The sequence below is a fragment of the Clytia hemisphaerica genome, unplaced genomic scaffold (genome assembly GCF_902728285.1).
Source record: "Clytia hemisphaerica strain Z4C2 unplaced genomic scaffold, Clytia hemisphaerica genome assembly, whole genome shotgun sequence".
Taxonomy (NCBI): domain Eukaryota; kingdom Metazoa; phylum Cnidaria; class Hydrozoa; order Leptothecata; family Clytiidae; genus Clytia; species Clytia hemisphaerica.
Genome location: NW_027104297.1, coordinates 200,872 through 217,441, shown reverse-complemented (window position 1 = coordinate 217,441; position 16,570 = coordinate 200,872). Strand labels below are relative to the sequence as shown.

Sequence of the window (16,570 nt, the reverse complement as noted above, 5' to 3'; positions counted from 1 at the left end):
AAAAATTAACGTTTAACGGCGCTACATCATCAAGAGTTTTAGAGGGAAAGTAGATCTAACGCTCTCGATGCATTTACACCGCCATTGAGCTGTGCCGCCATTAGGGGCACTTTTCAAAAAAACTCCGATCAAAGATTTTGTTTGGCGGGGATTGAGAAACTTGGTCCAGGGTGTATAAAACTTAGTGATATCAATAAACAATAAAGTCTGACTGTTTAGAACCATCCTATCGCTTACCAACACTTATTTTTCAACAAGAAAAAAAGAGAAACCGAAAGGTGTTATTGTTGTCGCAGTAAGATTTCTACACATGAATTTATATCATATAGCATCTGGTTTTGATTCATCCTTACTTACCATGTGTTCACCACAGGATGTCCCATGAACAGGTGGGTAGGAGAGAGCAGCGCATTGCGACGATCCAGTCTTTGCACAGTATAAACGTTCACATTCAGACTATTTTAGGAACAAAAGAAAATAGAATAAAGTTGATAGGCGATGACAAAAGGAGGAAAGTCTGCGTACTACCAGACTCAAGTCCGTATAAGACTACGTTGAAAAACATTTAGTCAACTGGCATCAATTAAACCAACCAACATACCCTTGTACCAGAAACTACGTTTCTAACCGTGCTAAATTTCATCTGCCTCTGAGTCAACTGACCAAGAAAATCTCTTTAAAACGCCCATATAGGATTGAAAGAATTATCAAAAACGTTGTTAGACAGCTGCCATATAGCATTTAAAATTGACTCCCCTAAAACAATAACAATAGGGTCCCCTCCCAGGGTCTATCAAAAGGAGATACCCCTCCCTTCTCTTGATAAGTGAATTTGGGAAAGAAGATCGATTTTACTTCTTTAAATGAGCATTTTCCATAGTCTGGACCATAGATGAATTGACATTGCTGATCGGCACCGTAAACTTTCCCATATAATTGAAACGAAGAATTTGTTTTGTGTTCTGATGGTACGTCATCGAAGCATGTGGAAGCAGGTGACCTGTTAAGTAAAGTGTACATATAAGGGACGAGATGGAGTGTTTACAAGCTCTCATTTGATTTGTTTGGTTGTCAACAATTTTGTTACTTTTTCTAAAGGACGCGTCATTTTTATTACTTCAAATGACCCAGAATGACCAATTATTAAAGTATCTTATAAAAACTTCATCTAATCTGACATATATTTGTCATATAATTTCTTACGTAAACAATACACCTATTAACCTTTAAAGCGTGAAAAAGGCTGAGTTCGTGTCTATTAGGAAGGGATGACGTTAAAAACGTTGCATTAATATCATTCTCAAACGCATGAATTTTGACGTCGTATCCTTGTTAATGGCATTCGACACAGTGGTCAAAGAAAAGGACTTACCATAAGGAATAAGCCCCTCTTAATATATCATAGGACTTTGCTGATTTTAACACTTTGAGACGTGGAAAGATCTTTTTAAATTAAACTGTAGGCGTGGGAGTGAAACAGAGTTGACAGAGAAAAAAGTAAGATAGACCCATATTTTGGTTACAGATAAATGGAGTGATAGTTGTGACTCACTCTAACGCAGCTTTGATAGCATTTGATGAACATTTAGACCATTGGAAGATGGTTTTGCCAATAGCAGTTCCTGTTGCCATGATGTTGGTACCGTCTGGACATTCTGCTGTGTTGTCGTGCCCAACTCCCAGACTGGAAAGTGATTTAATAAGAAAATAAATCAATCCTTCCATACATCTTCAGTAAAAGATTCAATAACAGAAGCTACTTTTCGTTCATTTTGAAATTTATTTTCTAAACGTTTCGGCCTCAACGGGCTCAACAGAGTACCATCATTAGTAAAAAATTTTGTTGTAATGAAAATGCTTTGATTGATTGACTCTGATTTAATAAGGAAATAAATAGGAATAGTTTACTCTCTTTTGCCGTGACCAGCTGGCTAAGCTCTAGTTTAGACGGCCGGCTTCGCCTCATCTATTCTAATTGCTAGAGTAGGCAGAATCTTTGCTTTAAAAAAAATTGAAAGAAATTATCACATTGACGATAAAGGAGCGGGGCCATGGGTTTACTTTAGACAGCCGACTTTCTGCCCACTTTAATTCAGAATAAGGGTGAAAAACAGGGTGAAAAGTAGACCATCTAAACCAGAGCTAAGTCTATAGAGCATTCAACTTTAAATTCGCTGTAAGTTCGACCCAAGTCGATGTCAACTCAATCAAAGATCAGCTTAGGTTGGAGAAGTTGGTAGAATGCTGACTAACGTACCAGTCTACGATCTTCGAGGTCTAGCGGAAATAATAGTTGTGTTCTTCGCAAGGATGGAAGTGAGGGCTTAGATCGAACAGTTATGTTACGATTGGAATAAAAATTATTTGGATAAAAGTTTTAAAAGGGTGCCGAGTGGTATCAAGAGCCAAATATGAAAACTTACTTGTGAGCCAATTCGTGAGCAGCAGTCACAGCAGTCATCAAACCACGATCCACACTGACACTTTGAGCATTCTCACTGCATACAACATTGTGACCAGCCAAACCTTTACAGAAACGGAATCGGAATAAAGTAAACATTTACTCTAGTGACATCAGCTAAGCAGAGAATCTTAAAAAAGCACTGACTTTTTGAGTTAATTCTAGGTAAAAAGCTGATGGAGATTTTCGGATTCACCTCATGATATTGAAGATTTTAGCTACATTAGAGACTTGAGTGCACGTTTAACATAATCAAATGGCGTCAAATTTTAGGACTTGTTGCACTGACTAACGCAAATACACGCACACATTTGATGTCATTTGAATCTAAGAAACTGAAACCCAATCTCCTTATTTTGTTAGGGTTGATTCTAAGTGTGTTTGATGGTATCTTTCTAGTCAGAAAAAAGGAATTAAAGATCAACAGAAGTGCTTCAAATGTCCCAAGTATTTGGATCAACTAAAAAATTTAAACTTTACACCCGTCTATAAATGCGTTAACCTGATAATACTTTTATCTATTTGTGATAAATTATTGTATTAGCATTTTATTTTCCTGAGAATATTTTATGTTAACATAGGTCTAAATTACCTTCCAACTGACAGCCATCAGCGCACCCTTTACGTGTCAACAACATTGCATTATCAACATGATTGGCATCAGTGTCGTCTTGATTGTTGTTCAATTTGACCCAACTTCGGAATTTGGCTAAAAGATCGCTCATTGACGCTGCTTGGAACTATAGAAAAAAACAAAGAGAACAGTATGAGAATAGTTGAAGAACATAAAGCCTTGCAGAATATATATAATATCATGCAATTTTCGAACAAATTGGATCTATGCTAAGAACCAAGATAAATTATCATAGGATTATATGATTTTTGTATAAGAACAAAGTATATGAAAACATATTATAGCTTCAAAGGTCAAAGATTTCAAAGGTTAAACATGTATTTCATGGATTCACTTAATTTGTGATCAACCCGCGGATTCTCGAAGAATGATTGGCTAATGACTTTCAATTTTAATAGAAATAATAACCTCAAATAGGAAATTGCCATATTTAAGATGAACTTTGCACACTATACTCACTATGGGAATGGAAATATCATTCAGCACTTACTGTATCAGTTTCGAAGACAATTGTTCTCGTTACCAAAACATTGATTGGGATTTCCAATGATGGATCTTTGAACAAACCAGCCATCTAGGATCAAGAGAAAATATTTAGTATATATCCATTATCAATCAAATTTATCAAACCTTTTAGCAACAACATATTGATTTTGTTCAGTTTAGAAAAAAAGTAAGTAATGGATGTTAGGAAGAATTTATATGTGGGTAATGTCAGATGAACGTTGAATAAATGTTGTCATTGCCTCTGATGGATTGACAGATAATTTCTAGTCAAATCTTGAAGGGTTTTGTAAGAAAAAAAATTCTAGGGGATATATTTCCTAGGAATTCTAAAATAGGTTTTCCCTCGAGGAGTTTCTAAGATAGTTGCAGCAACATTTCACAACTTACAATGTTAGCCACAGAGAGAAGGTAAGTTGGCACAAACAACTTGGAATAATGTTCAACCATTTTGTAGTCAGCAGCTATCATCAATTCAATCGTTTTTGGACCTGTCACAGATCTTCTTGATCTCCTCTTGATTGTCTGTTTGATTTGCTCAACTGAAATGTATGAAATTTGATGTGTATTGCCTTTGGTCTTGTTTATCATATTACAATAGTCACCTTTGTAGTTGTCTGTACACACCCAGTATCTACGGCTAATTTCAAAATTCATTGCTACTAATGTACTGTACTACAAAACAAAGTGTGTAGTACGAAGCGATAAACGTGAGATACACTCTGGTACAGAGTACCTTTTTAGGTGAAATGAAACTGTAGCGTAAACTTAAGAGTAAATGTGATATACATTATCTCAACCCTAAAAACTGTCTCATGTGTGTACTTTTGAGCAATTTTAACCGATTTATTATTTTTTGATGATACAAAACAGGAGAACTTTCTTTCAATACAAGAACCATACATATTCTGGATACAATGGGTCAAATGTATGAAAATAAAAAATCTTGCAACACGCTGTACAAAGGCAAAGGGTGCCACGTTTCCAAAAAGCATCTTTAACAGTAATACTTACCTTTGTTTTCCATACCACATGCTAAAGATCTCAAAGCATGAGTTTGTGGGAGATCAGTTCTTCTGAAAACAATATGATCTGCATCACTGTTTTGGAATCTTGTTGGAAGTGCATTGACAAAGAACATGTCTTTCTTTGTTCTGATTGATCCACGCTATGAATGAAAATTGAAAATGGACGACTTGTATTACCCAAATGGAAACATAAACGCAACCTATTTGATATCCTTAAAAATCTTCATAATTTCAACATCATACAAAATAATATCAGTTTGTACGTAAGAAAACTTTATCTTTTAGAATTCTTTGGAGTTGAGATCTCTCTCCCATATTGAAAATTCATTGTTCATACGTAGCTCTTAAAGTCATAGGAAATCAAGACAATATCTTGTTATTGATGAGTTATATACACATACACTTTTTTTTTTAAATAAGCGCAATTTTATAAGAACAATGAGGCTCAAGACCACCAAAAAATAAGAACAACTTAAGAATAATAATGCTTAGCCTGAAATTACTCAATTCAAAGCAATCAGTGGTCAAAGTATATTGAGTATAAGTAAGCTCGAATAAATTCACCCAGTAAATAAGAGCATGATAAGAACAATTTGAGGCTCAAATGTCGCAAAGTGCTTAAAAAAATAAACACAGCGGAGACTCATCAAAAATCTACTGGTTCTTATAAAAAGAGTACTGTAATTGTATGAATGAAAAAACCCAAATAACTACTTACAACTCCTTGATCATTATGGTGCAAAGCCACATGTGAATGTTCATCATCGTGAACTTGACCTGTTGAAAATTCACCTGGCGTACCAGCATATTTTTCAACTTTACCATCAGCACCATAAAATTCAATAGTATGTCCATGAGCGATAAAATCTTGTCCAATCGACAGGTTGAGTTTCAATTCTGTACCAAAAGCATTCAACACAATTGATGAAGGTAGGAGTTTTGAAGCATGTCTTTTCAATCGAGCAAGTTGATAAGAGGGTACTGAAAAATAGAATTTAAAAGAGATAATTTATCTTGTGACTATTCTTGGGAAAAGAAGTCTGCATACAAATCAATAAACATGAGAATAATTTGAATTTCATGTCTTATTTGGAATCCAATCACAATTAGAGGATATTGATTTGACTTTTAACCTTTTTGTAATATATTTCATTTATTTTACTTGATAATAAAAGAGGGTGTAGTAAGTATTCAAAGCATTAACTGGGGCCCAAAGGAGTCAACAAGAAGATTTAAAACATTCTTCTTTGGAAACATTTCATTAACTTTTCTAGGCAAGCATTGTCAGAATCTGTGCAGCCATTCAGTGGGGTCAAATATTAATTATGAATGCATTACAACTATTGAAATTTTTTAAAGGAATTTTTGCCGCAATCACTTTTTTTTCAGCATTAGTTCTAAGCAACAGGTACCCAAGGCACCTAGTTACAAGACACTTAGAAATAACCCTAACATGGGATTTCAATATACTATTTATGAAGAATCCGATCAGAAACCTAAAGTTAAAAGAAAATTATTTCTACATAGAAATGAAACTTAATCTAAGAATACACGCTTTTTTCTTTATAAGAATAGTGTACTTTGGATGAGGGTCGAGTATTCTTAAGAAAGTGCCAAAATTGAGGGTGAAATATTCTTAACGTATTCTTATTTTTTTAGACTTGACTTTTTTACAAACATGAAAAATTATCAATTTGAGAGTTTTGAACTTTTGAGTGAACATTTGGGTTAAAATTACATTCCTTCCTCAAAGCTTCAATTTATCTCTAACAAAGGAAGCAGTTTTTTCTGTTGACCAAATACAAAATGACTGTATTCTTATTAAATTCTGTGAAATTCACCCTAGAGGGTATTCTTACGATTTGGCCAATTTTCACCCTGATATTCTTATAGAAGATATTCTTATTAAAAAAAAGCGTGTAGTTATCTTGAAAAGCATTTGAAAATTCATATTGAAGTTGTCGACAGTGATTCAATCCCAGGATATTGACATTCAAGGTCAATTTTTACCTAATAGGTGCCAGAAAAATCTAACTTTCTACTGAAATAACATTACTGTTGACAACTTTGAATCTTTTTCTTTGAATATTGCTTTTCAAGATAGCTAAGCCTGGATTAAAAATTTCATTTTTCATGCAAAAGTCCCATTCAAGACTTTCATCCAATCAGAATTAGCACAACACATAAGAGAAGGTCAAAGTAGGAAGCCAGAGTAAGAAACACCACCTTTTTTGCTGAGTGAAGCCGGGAGGGGGGGGGTCCGAAAAATGGACCCTATATGGGACTCAAGTTTCGAGAAATTTCGCCAAAAATATATTCAGCATTACACCCTTCCCTTTATTTGCAAAACAAATATGCGCACATCATTTTGTTGCTTTTCACTGTGTGGTTGAGGTAAACGAACTTCTCCAGCAAATTAAGACACATCCAAATTTACTGTAATTTTTTATCACTGTTCCCACTTATCAAATCATATCACTTCATACATCGAAAGAAGAGTATTGGAGTGTAGATCATTGGAGTGGCTGTGTCATAATTAATTTTTTTACCCCAAAATAGATATAGGCAAAAACCAAGAAATGCTGACGTCAGCAAAACTTGTTTTTTGAATAACTCCAGTTTGACTGGTGGTATAAACATGGAATTAGGACCAAAGTTGCACATCATTAAAAGGATCATTTTTGCATAACTCCAGTTTGACTGGTGGTATAAACATGGAATTAGGACCAAAGTTGCACATCATATTAAAAGGATCATTTTTGCATAATTTTTTTTTTCAAATCTTGCTGACGTCAGTGGAAATCAGCAAAATACAAAATTTTGCAATTAAGTGCTGAAAAGTAAAAGGTAAATTTGAAAAATTTGGACATGCCTTAAATTGCCCAAGTGTTTATACTTAAGGAAAGTTGGATTTTTTAGGTTATCTTGAGTTCTGTCAAACAAAATCCTCTTAAATTTTAGGTAGTATGTTCTTTCTTTTCTCCATTCATAATATTACAGTCCATCACAAAGTTCAATATTACTAAAGCGCTTCAAAACACCAGCTTTTTGAAATTTTTGTCTTGTTTACCCAATGGCTGAATCCCGCACAGGCTAGGGGGACTGGGGGACTAGAATCACCACTACGGGCACTTTGGCTGACCAAATAATTCTTCATCAGACGGAAGAATGGATGTGCGTTTTGTGAGTTCAGAGATAAGAAAATAGACGAGGCTAAAGGAGGGGAACGTTTTTGTTTGAAGTATTATTTCATAATTTCTTAAGTTTTATTTTTCACGAATGGAAAATTGATTTTTTGTATTTTTGAACTAGGAAAACAATAATGTAATATATTTCACTAGCCGGTACCCGGCGTCGCACGTCGGTTAAGCTGTAGCTGAACGCACTAAAAGTCCTTTGGATGTTGAAGCTGGCTTAAAAAAGCGATCAAAAAAAAAAAGAAGAAGAAATCTCTACAACGTTTAACTCTAACCTTCCCCGGGTGTCTTATCTTTTAAGCATATTTGGATCGTGTACTGCCCCCCCGTGACATAATTTTTTGTTTAAGTCAAAAGTTATCAGAAAGAGCATCGTTAACTGTACCAGTGTCGTTTGAAACGACTCTGCAGGTAGTTATTTTTCTCGCTTCGCTCGCGTTAAATATGCCGTCCAGTTTAAATGACAATTTTTCAGGAAAAAGTGGGAAGGTCACAAAGAATAGTGCAACTCTTTGTTTTTTATCAGATCGAAAAAAAATAAGACAATTTAAAGTTGCTTTTTCAAACCCTTGGCATAATTTTCCGAATTTAAACATAAAAAATGACAGACTAAACGACGACTTGAATATTTTTATAAGAAGAAAGAAGTGAACTAATTTCTTCTCTTAATTGCTTGATATCGCCCTTTGAATGCTATGTTGTTGTCCACAAACTTTTTGATTTTTATGTTTTGATTTACTTTTGAAATATTCTTTTCTATGAAATGAAATTGTTTTGTTTTGAAAAGAATTCGAATATAATGTCATTTATAAATACGATCGTTAAATACATTCTAAAACATTTAAAACAAAAGAAGAGAGAAAAAGACAACTCTGGGCAGAAATTAAAATTGCTAAAATGTAGATGGGCCTTAAATTTCAAAACAAAGGCTGAATAAAGTCTAAACTAAGCTCTATCCGATCTTTTGCAAATGGCGCGAATCCAATGGAACAAATTTGTGGAGCAAGAGACTAAAAGTCATAATTTTAAAACACAAACAAAGCGAAAACGAAAGTGGTGACACACAGACACACAAAGCACCGCTATTAATATATAGATTTGATTGTCAGAAAATCAGCAGAAAAGTAAAAAAACTTTCCCCGATGCAATTTTACAATTTTCAAACACCTCTGACATCTTGACCTTATAAAGACAACATATTTTGCTGACATACAGTCAGTTCAATGCAAAATCTCGTATTACCATATTTGGAAGAAACCATTGCGTAATGTTATATAAATGTACTACATCACATATAATGCGCATGTGTAAAATTAAACCACAAGCGATTATTACACGCAATGATATACCACAAAATGAAGACGTAGGGGTGGACACTCTTAACGGTCGGGGATGTGGAGGTATCTTATAAGAAACATTTTTTATAGGAATATCAATTTTTTATAAGAAACACTTCTTATAAATATTGATGTTTTATAAGAAACATTTTTTATAAGAATATCGATCTTCCCAGTTAGGGTTAGGGTTGGAGCCAGAAACAATAGCATAATTATACTAATTATGTTATTAATGATGTAATCTTTACTATACGAGATTTTTCCTTGACCGCCCTCCATAGCATTTCATTGCTGAAAAAATTGCTTTTTAATGCAATAATTGCTGTTTTTATTTTAAATATCCATCTGATGATATTACCATTCTTTAGCATAAGATTTTGGTTTCCTCTCCACTAAGATTCCTTTGCCACTTTTCTAGCAAAAAAAGGCCAGGACTTTGGGTAGATGAAAAAAAGTTTCACCATTTTGTGAGTAAACACAAGATTTTCCGTACCTTTAGAAAAGAACCTTTTCCAATCTCATGCTGGTTATCCCAGGAGCGGAAAGATTCCTGAAAAGTGACAAGAATCTTAGTCCGAAGATGGGAATCTTATAAAACAACAGTATATACCACCCTAATATTTTCCCAAAAGAATATCCGTATTAAAACTTAGAAGCTGAAAACCCGCATTTGCCTTAAAGCCTCCTGCAACTCAAATACATAAATAGCGGATAAATAGAAATAAAGTTTGAATCATTTCCCAGTCAGGGGAGATATAACCTAGCAAGAGGTTAACTTTTAAGGTCTTTTAACATTGTCAGACTGTACTAAAATATAGCTTTACCTTCATTTTGGTCATCAGTGCCAAATATTTGTGTTAATTCTCTCGTTGAAAACTTCTCATGAACCGTTGGTTTTTCTCGAAGAACGACAGCACTGACCAAAGCTGAAAAGGAAATGGAAGCTCAAGAAAAATGGCGGCAAATAAATCATGATTTTTTCTTTTCTTGCTACACAACAGAGTCGATAAATAATTCTTTCCGCCCGAATTGCATAAGACTAGTAAACTAGTCGTTGAAAACAGACCCATATACAAAAAAGCAAGCTGCAAATAAAAAGAATCAAAGGGGTGAAGTTGCGTCTCTTTTCTGAATTTCAACGACTAGAAGCTACTTCCCTCAAAAAACGTTGTTTAATTTTACAACTTTTTTTAGGTTTTTGAGAATCCATCCAACTTTTTAGTTCGAGAGCTGTCGGCCTTTTTATTAGGTCATAAGCCTCAGAATTTCAACCATCCTCAACGTGTTCGCCGTATCGAAAACTGTCAAAACAGGTCAAAAAAGTTTTGTCAGATCGAACACTAGCGGTCTCTTTGATCTCCACGAGCCCAAAAAAGAGGTCAAAAAAGGGCTTAAATTTAGGTCATGAGCCTCATGGCTAAAATTTTACAGGTGATTAGTACAACCCTTAAGGACAATGAAAATCGAAAATCTAACCAAAAAATCCGGTTTCTTGACCTGGTCAGATGCCCAAAAAAGAAGTCAAAAAAGGGCCTAAATTTAGGTCATGAGCCTCATGGCTGAAATTTTACAGGTGATAAGTACAGCCCTTAAGGACAATGAAAATCGAAAATCTAACCAAAAAATCCGGTTCCTTGACCTGGTCAGATGCCCCTGAAGTTGATAAATTTGAGAATTTTCGGGGGGTCGAAAATGACCCCCTCTTAGACGAAACTTTCTATAGCGTTTGATCTACACAATATTTAGCGATGAGATTTGGACAGTGTGTTCATAATATCCAATTACACTTTGTGGGAAATTTATGTCATTATTTGATGACGTCATCAATTACTCAAAATGGCCAAAATTTTAAATTTTTCTTACTTTTTACTCATTTTAATTCAATTTTTTTTATATATCTGATGCTCCCTTTTTCATTCTCCAGTGTGTCCATAACATCCAATCACATTTTGGGGAAAATTAATGTCATTTTCGATGACGTCATTGTGTCGTAATGACGTCATCGGCTGCTCATCAGTTGCTCAAAATGGCCAAAAGGGGAGTCATTTTAAGTTCACCTTACTTTTTACTCATTTTTTCATAACAGATACTACTTTTTCGTTTTCAAGTGTGTCCATAAAATCCAATTAAACTTTGTGGGAAATTTATGTCATTATTTGATGACGTCATTATGTCGTAATGTCATCATCAGTTGCTCAAAATGGCAAAAAGGGGAGTCATTTTAAGTTCATCTTATTTTTTACTCTTTTTCACCACTTTTTCGTTTTCAAGTGTGTCCATAACATTCAATTAAACTTTGTGAGAAATTTATGTCATTATTTGATGACGTCATTGTGTCGTAATGTCGTCATCAGTTGCTCAAAATGGCCAAAATTTTAAGTTTTTCTTACTTTTTACTCATTTAATTCAATTTTTCTATATATCAGATGCTACCCTTTTCTTTCTCCAGTGTGTCCATAACATCCAATTACTTTTGGGGAAAATTTATGTCATTTTCGATGACGTTATTGTGTCGTAATGACGTCATTAGCTGCTCATCAGTTGCTCAAAATGGCCGAAAGGGGAGTCAATTTAAAATAATCTTACTTTTTACTCATTTTTTCATAACAGATACCACTTTTTCATTCTCAAGTGTTTCCATAACATCCCATTACACTTTGTAGGAGATTTATGTCATTATTTAATGACGTCATTGTGTTGTAATGACATCATCAATTGCTCAAAATAGCCAAAATGGGGACTTCTTTTAAGTTTTTCTTACTTTTACTTATTTTATCTTTTCCATTCTCCTGAAATCTTTGAAATGATAAATAACAGATTGTTTGCATCGTTAGATACGGATTCTTTACGGAACAGATCATCAATTAAAGTTTTAGAATTTCACGGGTTAAGACCTATGATCGTGAGAGCTTCTTATCATTAAGGTATCTGTAAATCTTAGTCGTACAATGAAACAATTTATTATGATGTGCTAAAAATTAGACTTCGAAAATTGAAATATCAGACTCGAAGCCATTCCCTTAGCTCGCATTTTTGTGATTCCAATAGCGCTCACGATTGTACCAACGTCTGTCGTTAATAAGTGCTCTAAATTAAGATTACTTTAATTTACTTCAATTCGAGGCCCGAAGGGCGATTAAGAAATCTCTTAGGTTGGAAAATAAAGCCACAAATTTCAAATCTAAAGCGCGTGACCCGCGTGACCCGCGTGGAATTCAGACAAACGCTGGGTTCATCCCGACAAACTACAGCGTAGATCTTAAGGCGATCCAATGGCGATATAATGATGATCTGTCATCACAGTGTAAAATTCATACACCGTGATATTCACGGCAAGTTCTTCTAGTTACATTAAGATATAAAAGGTGTATTGTGGGAGTTTAACAACCCTGTCTAACAGTCCCGGTGGAACATTTTCAAAAAGGGGGAATAAAAAGTTCTCTATCGAAAGCCCGACAAGGATAGAAATTTTATTATTCTCAGCTAAATCCGTTGGGGATGGTTTTGGAGACGAATTTTTACATTGACTTTCGAATGAGGTTATATTCAAAAGTCAAATAACTGGTAAAACTTTGTTTGATCGTCAATTTTTAAGTTCCTCTGGAACCCTGTGTATTGAACAAATTTGTCCAATTTGTCTCTCCAAATCCATATAACTTAACTAAAACAGCAGTTTCAATGTAATTTTACTATAAATCCTCGATTTGATGATTTTCTTTTAGCCTTATTTGCGATTTTCACAAATTTGGGCGTCATTTACGGCATAATCAGCGCAATGATATCAACTCATAGATTGGCGTACGTCTATAATTAAAAAGCTATATACTATAGTTAGGCATTGGGTAAAATGTTGTGGGTTCCGTAAATTTAGAGTCACTCCATTAGTTACTCCACGATGACTTGAAAAATGCTGTAACCCAGAGATGTATTACACCAATCCTAGTCTCATTTTCAAAACGCTCCCATTATTTACCTTAAGTGGAGAAATTTTCATGGAAAGGAATTTTCACGAAATTTAATTTCGCGGTTCACAGCTCAAAATTCGGAATTTTCGCGTAAATTAATTTCACGGTTAAGATAATTTTTGTTTACAATATGGCCTATTTTCTCGTTAAAAGACCAAATTTAGAGGTGATTTTTAAATCTTGAGGATATTAGTGTTCGGCGGAATTTCATAACGTGGATTTGTCAAAAAACCACGAAATTAAATTCTGCAAAAATTTCTTCACTTAAGTAGAGGTTCTGCATAAGGAAAGATTTCAATATCAAAGAAAAGAAACAGGTAAGAGAAAACAAAATACTGAATCACTGATTCAAAACTCGTCTGGCGTGTAAGAGGAAACCCAGAGTACCACTTCGTCTTTCAAACAGCCCAAAGAGATAACAGGAGAATGAAAAAGGGGTATCTACCAAATAAAATAGGTAAAAGTAAGAAAAACTTAAAAATGAGTCCCCTTTTGGCCATTTGGAGCAACTGATGAGCGACTGACGAACAACTGATGACATCATATTAACACAATTACGTCATAAAAAATGACATAAATTTTCCCCAAAGTGTAATTGGATGTTATGGACACACTGGAGAATGAAAAGGGGAGCATCTGATATATAGAAAAATTGAATTAAAATGAGTAAAAAGTAAGAAAAACTAAAGATTTTGGCTATTTTGAGCAACTGATGATGACATTACGACACAATGACGTCATCAAATAATGACATAAATTTCCCACAAAGTTTAATTGGATGTTATGGACACACTTGAAAACGAAAAAGTGGTATCTGTTATGGAAAAATGAGTAAAAAGTAAGATGAACTTAAAATGACACCCCTTTTGGCCATTTTGAGCAACTGATGAGCAGCCGATGACGTCATTACGACACAATGACGTCAATGACATAAATTTTCCCCAAAGTGTAATTTTATGTTATGGACACACTGGAGAATGAAAAAGAGGGCATCTGATATATAAAAAAATTGAATTAAAATGAGTAAAAAGTAAGAAAAACTTAAAATTATGGCGATTTTGAGCAACTGATGACGTCATTACGACACAATGACGTCATCAAATAATGACATAAATTTCCCACAAAATGTGATTGGATGTTATGGACACACTGGAGAATGAAAAAGGGAGCATCAGATATATAAAAAAAATTGAATTAAAATGAGTAAAAAGTAAGAAAAATTTAAAATTTTGGCCATTTTGAGTAATTGATGACGTCATCAAATAATGACATAAATTTCCCACAAAGTGTAATTGGATGTTATGGACACACTGTCCAAATCTCATCGCTAAATATTGAGTAGATCAAACGCTATAGAAAGTTTCGTCTAAGAGGGGGTCATTTTCGACCCCCCGAAAATTCTCAAATTTTTCAACTTCAGGGGCATCTGACCAGGTCAAGGAACCGATTTTTTTGGTTAGATTTTCGATTTTCATTGTCCTTAAGGGTTGTACTTATCACCTGTAAAATTTCAGCCATGAGGCTCATGACCTAAATTTAGCCCCTTTTTTGACTTCTTTTTGGGGAATCTGACCAGGTCAAGAAACCGGATTTTTTGGTTAGATTTTCGATTTTCATTGTCCTTAAGGGTTGTACTAATCACCTGTAAAATTTTAGCCATGAGGCTCATGACCTAAATTTAAGCCCTTTTTTGACCTATTTTTTGGGCTCGTGGAGATCAAAGAGACCGCTAGTGTTCGATCTGACAAAACTTTTTTGACAGTTTTCGATACGGCGAACACGTTGAGGATGGTTAAAATTCTGAGGCTTATGACCTAATAAAAAGGCCGACAGCTCTCGAACTTGACTAAATGATATTTCATAGTAACATTAAACATGGGAACATATAAATAATATAATAATTCTAAAAACGCAATAAACAGAAAGAAAAATAAATGCAATCCCGCACGGGTTCTCCTTACGATTTTAGGTGAAGAAAAAAAGGCGTTGGAAGTAGCTTCTAGTCGGTTATTTTCCTTTTCTCTCACGCGCGCTGAATATTTAATTAGTGTTTACATTATTTGATTGACAGTTTTATTATAAGGTTATAAGTAATAACCGACTAGTTTACTAGTCTAGAATTGCATCGGATTTGTTTTTTTGGAAAGTTACTTGTACGCAACCTCGTCCCCGTGTATTCCAGGCTTTATTTACGTAACTGATTGACGCCAGAGAATCTAGCGCTATCAGTAAGCAATAAAAAAGCTGATAATACACAGGGAACGAGGTTGACTTGTACGGCCAACCCATCGAGTTTCAAGCCCGAAAAGGGCTAGAGGCGAAACTTTATTAACCCTTTTCAGGCATGAGAAATTGAAGCCACTTATTTCCCATCCAAAACTAGACTATGCTATAGTCTAAGACAAATCACTATCTAAGAAATAAGCCCAAAGCCGAAGAAAATTCGCAAACGGGCTTCGTTGCCGAAAAGAGTTTACAGCCGGTAGAGTTTGCTAGTCTTCTTCGAAAATCTACTCTCTAAAACGCGCATAGAACGCGCCGTAATCATGACGACGGATTGTATCTAGCGGTTCCTTTGTTTTAGAGGACTACATCTTTAGAAATCTAGCGATAGATTTTAGTTTAAATCCAGCGTTTGTGTAAAAGCTAAGCGCGGGCGTTCTGGATGGGAAATAAGTGGTTTCATTTCCCATGCAGGAGTCTCGCCTCCAGCCCTTCGGCGTTTGGGTTTGAAACTCAATTGGCCAACCTCGTCCCAGTGTGTATCCAGTATATCACAGGCTTACGAAACTCCCTGGATGGGGCAAATCTTGAGGCTTAAATTTTGTTTGTTTGAGAGAGGTTTTAAAAGATTCCTCTTTGACCCCTTTCATCGGGGGCTTCAAATTCAATACTTTATTTACGTTACTCATGGCATGGACGCTACTCCCGAAAGGAGGGGGCACTCAAGGTAAGCTTGGTCTTTAAGGGTGCGATGAGGATTAAGCCACTATTTTCCTGTGTGCCGCTACACCCGCTTGGTTAAAAGGAAAAGGCTATCTACGTCTAGGGTTTCTCATTAGCCTCAGCCTCTTCGGCGAAAACTCAACGGACGAGAGAGTTTCACTATCAGAACAAGTCCAGAGATTTCACGTATTCTTACCTAAGCAGCACAGAAGGAAAATCAATTTCCCGACCACCATTTTGGATAAAAAATACTTTCCCAGATAGTATTGAAAAAATGTCAAACTTCTTTCTGTGATTTTTTAATGTCTCCTGTGCAACCAATCGGTGTGATTACCTAAAAAGACTTTCAATAGTTTTAGCAGTTAGTTGGTCTGTATTCGAAAATCGTATAAGTTTACTTTCAAGTCGTTTTCAAAACGTTAGAAAGATGTACACAATTTCAAACCGGGTGAAACGTAATAGATTTTTCTTTGTAAAAGCTAAAGTTTTAAGAAGCAG

The 16,570-nt window shown here is 34.9% G+C and overlaps 1 protein-coding gene across 1 annotated transcript in view; it reads right to left on the bottom strand.

Moving 5' to 3' along the window:
- The window catches only part of LOC136817279 (A disintegrin and metalloproteinase with thrombospondin motifs 6-like), a 34,383-nt gene extending 17,938 nt beyond the window's left edge, over positions 1 to 16,445 (bottom strand). Inside the window, exons 1-11 of the mRNA XM_067073612.1 lie at positions 16,269 to 16,445; positions 9,986 to 10,087; positions 5,346 to 5,608; positions 4,614 to 4,767; positions 3,990 to 4,141; positions 3,586 to 3,669; positions 3,054 to 3,201; positions 2,424 to 2,526; positions 1,553 to 1,684; positions 856 to 1,000; positions 358 to 456 (exon numbers count right to left, since the gene is read on the bottom strand). Of these exons, the coding sequence (XP_066929713.1) occupies positions 358 to 456; positions 856 to 1,000; positions 1,553 to 1,684; positions 2,424 to 2,526; positions 3,054 to 3,201; positions 3,586 to 3,669; positions 3,990 to 4,141; positions 4,614 to 4,767; positions 5,346 to 5,608; positions 9,986 to 10,087; positions 16,269 to 16,308 (1,422 nt within the window). The 5' untranslated portion in view covers positions 16,309 to 16,445. The remainder of the gene's footprint in view (positions 1 to 357; positions 457 to 855; positions 1,001 to 1,552; positions 1,685 to 2,423; positions 2,527 to 3,053; positions 3,202 to 3,585; positions 3,670 to 3,989; positions 4,142 to 4,613; positions 4,768 to 5,345; positions 5,609 to 9,985; positions 10,088 to 16,268) is intronic.
- Between the last annotated feature and the right edge of the window lie 125 nt (positions 16,446 to 16,570).